Source organism: Aptenodytes forsteri, unplaced genomic scaffold (genome assembly GCF_000699145.1).
Source record: "Aptenodytes forsteri isolate BGI_AS27 unplaced genomic scaffold, ASM69914v1 Scaffold563, whole genome shotgun sequence".
Taxonomy (NCBI): Eukaryota; Metazoa; Chordata; class Aves; order Sphenisciformes; family Spheniscidae; genus Aptenodytes; species Aptenodytes forsteri.
The window spans coordinates 363492-367883 of NW_008795318.1; the positions used below are offsets into that span (position 1 = coordinate 363492).

General features: G+C 44.8%; 1 protein-coding gene across 1 annotated transcript in view; it reads right to left on the minus strand.

The window, feature by feature from the left end:
• NUP85 (nucleoporin 85) overlaps positions 1 to 151 on the minus strand; it is a 13464-nt gene extending 13313 nt beyond the window's left edge. Inside the window, exon 1 of the mRNA XM_009279688.2 lies at positions 92 to 151. Coding sequence (XP_009277963.1) covers positions 92 to 151 — 60 coding nt within the window. The remainder of the gene's footprint in view (positions 1 to 91) is intronic.
• Between the last annotated feature and the right edge of the window lie 4241 nt (positions 152 to 4392).

A 4392-nucleotide genomic window follows, 5' to 3' on the forward strand; every position in this document is an offset into this window, starting at 1 on the left:
GCAGGCGCCTCAGGCAGCACGGCGGGGCCAGCAGTCCGGGGGCTGCTCGAGGCCTCTGCCTCCGGGGCTGGCGTGTGCCGCCGCGCCGAACCTCGTAACCGGCCCGCGGGGCCCGGGGTGGGGAGGAGGGTAAGGAAGGAGGCCGGCCCATCTCGATCTACTTCATTGTCTTGTCTCGATGGTTTACGTGCTGCATGGATGCAGTGCTGATTCCGGGTGCGCGGTGATCTGGTTGGTCAGTCAGCATTGTCTTCGTGTTGACTTTGTTGACTTGATTGCCTTTTAATAACCTGTTTCTCTTACTTCTTTACACACTTCAAGCACCTGCAGATAGATGACCCTCCAGGTTGTTGAAGGTGACATTCTCTGGAGTAGCATTGCTGGAGCTCTTGGGCAAACTCTTTGATAAAGCTGACTATAAAATTATGTGTGTTATGACTCCAGTGGGTTGCCCACAGGTTGGAGAAGATCTTGTAATGAAGCATTAGATCGATCAGAGCAGGTCGGGGAGCCGTGCTGGCAGGTGTCAGGAAGAACTCTGCTGTGTGTGTCTGCCTTATTCGCTTACTCAGGGTCATGAGATCTTCTCCCTCTCTGCCTGGCAGGGGTCAGGATGGGAGTTAATACCCCCTAGAGACTGGGCAGAGTTTGCCTGCAGAGACTGCTGGACACTGCCTGATCAACTTTCTGCTAACTCTGGGAGCTCATGTACTGATGGAATTGAACTTGAGTATCCGTTAGTAACTTGGTGTGAGAAAACACTAACTATATGCTGCTACTTTCCTTCCATTCTGCTCTCCTTCCTGTCTCTGCGCACTCCTCACTTTTTGCCTGTTCCTCACAGTAACAAACTTGTTCAGTGATACACTTTTTAAGAAAAATATTAACAATGCTGTCTTGCTGAACTCACAGCCAGAAGCAGCCAATCCCTCTCAGACTGGTGCTTTTTGAAGAAGCTCACCAAGAATTAATTTTTCAAGATAGCTTAAATCATTCACTGTCCTTGTATGACAAGTGCTGCAACACACCACTGCTAAATTGCCTTTTTTTGCTTTATTTGCTACTGCATCCATCGTTTCCAATAAAAATAAAGCTAGCAGTTATCTTTAGTAAGAGCATGTTGTGACACCAATCGTGCTGAGAAAAGGAGGTGGTGTCTATTCAGGTCAGTCAGTCAGGAGGAATGGCTTGTTACAGGATAGAGGAACTTAAAATAAACCTTCAGAAACCTGCTTGAGAAACTTAAGATTCATCAGTTTTAAGAAAGTTCATCCTTTATTGTGGGTAAGAGTCCTATATTTTGGGGGATGTGCACGTGTTTGAATCTCTGTTGTACAAAGTCAAATTCATCTACTATCTTACAAAATGGTGCTGCTCTATGCTGCAGATTTTTGAGGATATTAGCGCTGATATCTAGATCTAAAATATCCTTCAACACGTTACTGAAACGGCTCCGGATACAAATCAAAAACTGGATGTTTGAACACTCAGCAGTAAGAGCTCTTCTGTCACTGTTCTTCAAGGGTAAGGTGCTGGTTCTATAACTGCATCAGTTTGTTGTGACCGGTAGGAGACTTCTAATGGCTTATATTATCAGCCAGTGCGCTGGAGAAAAATATAGAGCCCGCTGCTTGTATGGGCATTGAAATTAAAAGCTACTAATGAACTAAAATGCATAATTACTATAGAGCTGGCTATCTCTCTTAACGGAAGTCTGAGACTTGCCTACCAAGTGAGATCCTTGTTAGAAGGATGGGAGTTGCTATTTGTTTTCCATGTAGTGACGCTAAGGAGTTCTCTCCACGTGAGCTTGTTTGAATATCAGCCATGATAGCAGAACTTGTCACCTGAGGCTTTCCTGGGGACACTCGAGTGCCTGGAGCATCCCACACAGCACTGTGCCACGTGTGTTTGTCTTCCTTTCCTTTTATCCTTTTCCACATGTAACACTTCGTTCTGTGGACCACTCTGTAGGGAACCACAGCCCTATCCACAGGGAGAGGCAGCCAAAAGGCAGGTGATCAGCCTTTACCGACTATATTGCAAGGCCTGACAACCCTGGAGGGTGCCCATCAGTCTCACTGGTCTTATTTTCTCTTCACTGGCATGGAGAGAGAAGCGTTGATTACTGAGGTGGTGAATCTAGGAGTGGGACAGTATCCGCTCCTGCTCCAGGATCCATCCTGTGTAAAGAGACACTAAAAGTAGTAGTACAGCACACTTCGCTCACTCACTAAAAGTGTAAGTGGCTTTTCATATCTGCAGCATCTGATGCTCTTGAACTGATAAGGAAGGTGGCTAGTTCCTGGGGAAGTCATCTTGGGAAAGGTGAATTTTAGTGTGAAACCTTGAAATTTCTTAGTCCTCCTTTGAACATTGGCTGGAGGTCTGCACATGCCTAGAAGGGAGACCTTCCTGCATGCCTTGCAAAAAGGCTTCTGTGCCTGTCCAGTCCATGTAATTAAGCAGAATTGGGAACCACCACATCAGCATGGAACTTCATATTGCTCAAAAAAGCTTTGGAGTACAGGCGCTGGGTCCCACCGGGAAGGCAAAGAGAAACCGTGTTACTGTTTTCCAGTCAGGGGAAAAAGAAAAGAAAAAATAAAAAGGAAAAAAAAAAATCAAGGCCTTATGAGGAGGGGAGTTACTAAATTGCAAAATAGGAGGTTTGAAAGCTATTTCATGACTTGGGGAACAGAGGCAATGATCAGCATCATGAACAAGGAAGGCACAGAACAGGCAGTGCCCCAGGCAAAATATATTTTCTATTCCTGGTGCTAAACTAGTATTAATGAAGACCAAAGCCTGAATAAGCCACTCAGACCTTCAGAGTCCAGGCTGAGAAGGCAGCTTCAGCCCTACTCACTTGCTTACACCTTCAAATAACTGTTTGCTTTCTATTCTTGCATTGAACTAATTGCAAAGTAACACACAGTTTTGAAGGGGTAGAGTTGCTTTTGTAGGTTTATGCTTGCTAATGTGCAGTAGCACACGCTTGTGCTACTCTGCTTGTAGCTGTCTTAATGTCTTAAAAATCTTAATGTCTTAAAATCTCAGTGTGAAAGGGAACATATGTTGAACACCCATATTCCCTGCCCTCTTCAGAAGATGGTGGAGAATTAAGCCCAAGAGCTCTGCAAGATCTAGATACATCATATTTCTTCCTTGTAAAACTGCTGTACAAGAATGAAACAAGGCATGGAAATATTTTAGGAAACAACAAGTGGAATTTTCTTCCCAGAGATGGAATTTCTCTGGAATTCTCACTGTGACGCTTTCCCATTCACTGTCCTTCAACTTCGTGCATTGAAGAGGAGGAGCTCAGAGGGACAAAAAGCTTCGCCTTTGTCCCCCTCTGCTGCAGCCTGGGCCCTGCAGGACTGGGTCCTTTGTAGTTCCCAGTGTGGCTTCTCCCCTGCTGCTCGCTCTGAGTGCTGCTGTCTAGCCAGTTGTCTTTGCAGTTTTTAGCACTCTGTGTATTGTTAGCTCCACTGGATCTCCTGTATAACGTGAGTTTCCTCTGTTGCTATATTAGAAGAAAAGCCATATAAATAAGAGGTTTGTAGAAACCTGCTCTGTGATTGGGACTCTGTGTAATTGGTGGCGAGACCAATGGTGGTGTAGCTGAAACAGTTTTCAGCTTTTTTGAGCACATATAACTTCTGCAGTGGTAACAAAATCCCATGTGTTCTCATAAAATCTAGTGTATTTTTATGTCTCCTTTTAAGCACATTTGTTCTATTTGTGATGCTGGCCTTAATGTATGTCTCACTTAACACCATTCCGGCATTCGGTTCTTTCATGCCGCTCTCAGGCCTTCAGCAGTTTCATCTCACCTCCCAAAGAAATCCTCCTCCTGGACCTGCAGCACAGAGACCTTCAAAGAGGGAGGGGGAAGAGGTGGTGAGAGCAAAATAAAACAGGACCATCAAGCAACATCAGTCTTGTGACGCCCTTCCTCACAGCGGTCACTTCTCTGTGATGTTGCATCATTTCTAAAAATAGAACTTAGGGTCCTTTGGGAAATGGCACTTGTCTTTTGTTCTGTAAAGTACCCCGTATGTTTTGAGTCTCGCTTAAAAAAGCTGTGTACGTAGAAAAATTCAGGGGGTTTTAAGATGCCGTTTCCTTGTTCTCACGTATAGTCTTGCTTCTTAGTGGTGATAATGGACTTCAGAAGGTCCACATGGCATTGCCCATTGCTCTTCAGAACTAAAATAAAAGGTGAAGGGAGATTGTAGGCAACTGATACACCATCAGACTGTGCAAGGGGGATTTGTACAGGAGCATGTAGTTTTCTCTAGCCAGGGGTGCTTCTTGCCTCCCAGTAGCTTAAATAAACAGAAAAATAATAACATGAGTAATTAAATGCAAAGAAAACAGGCAGGA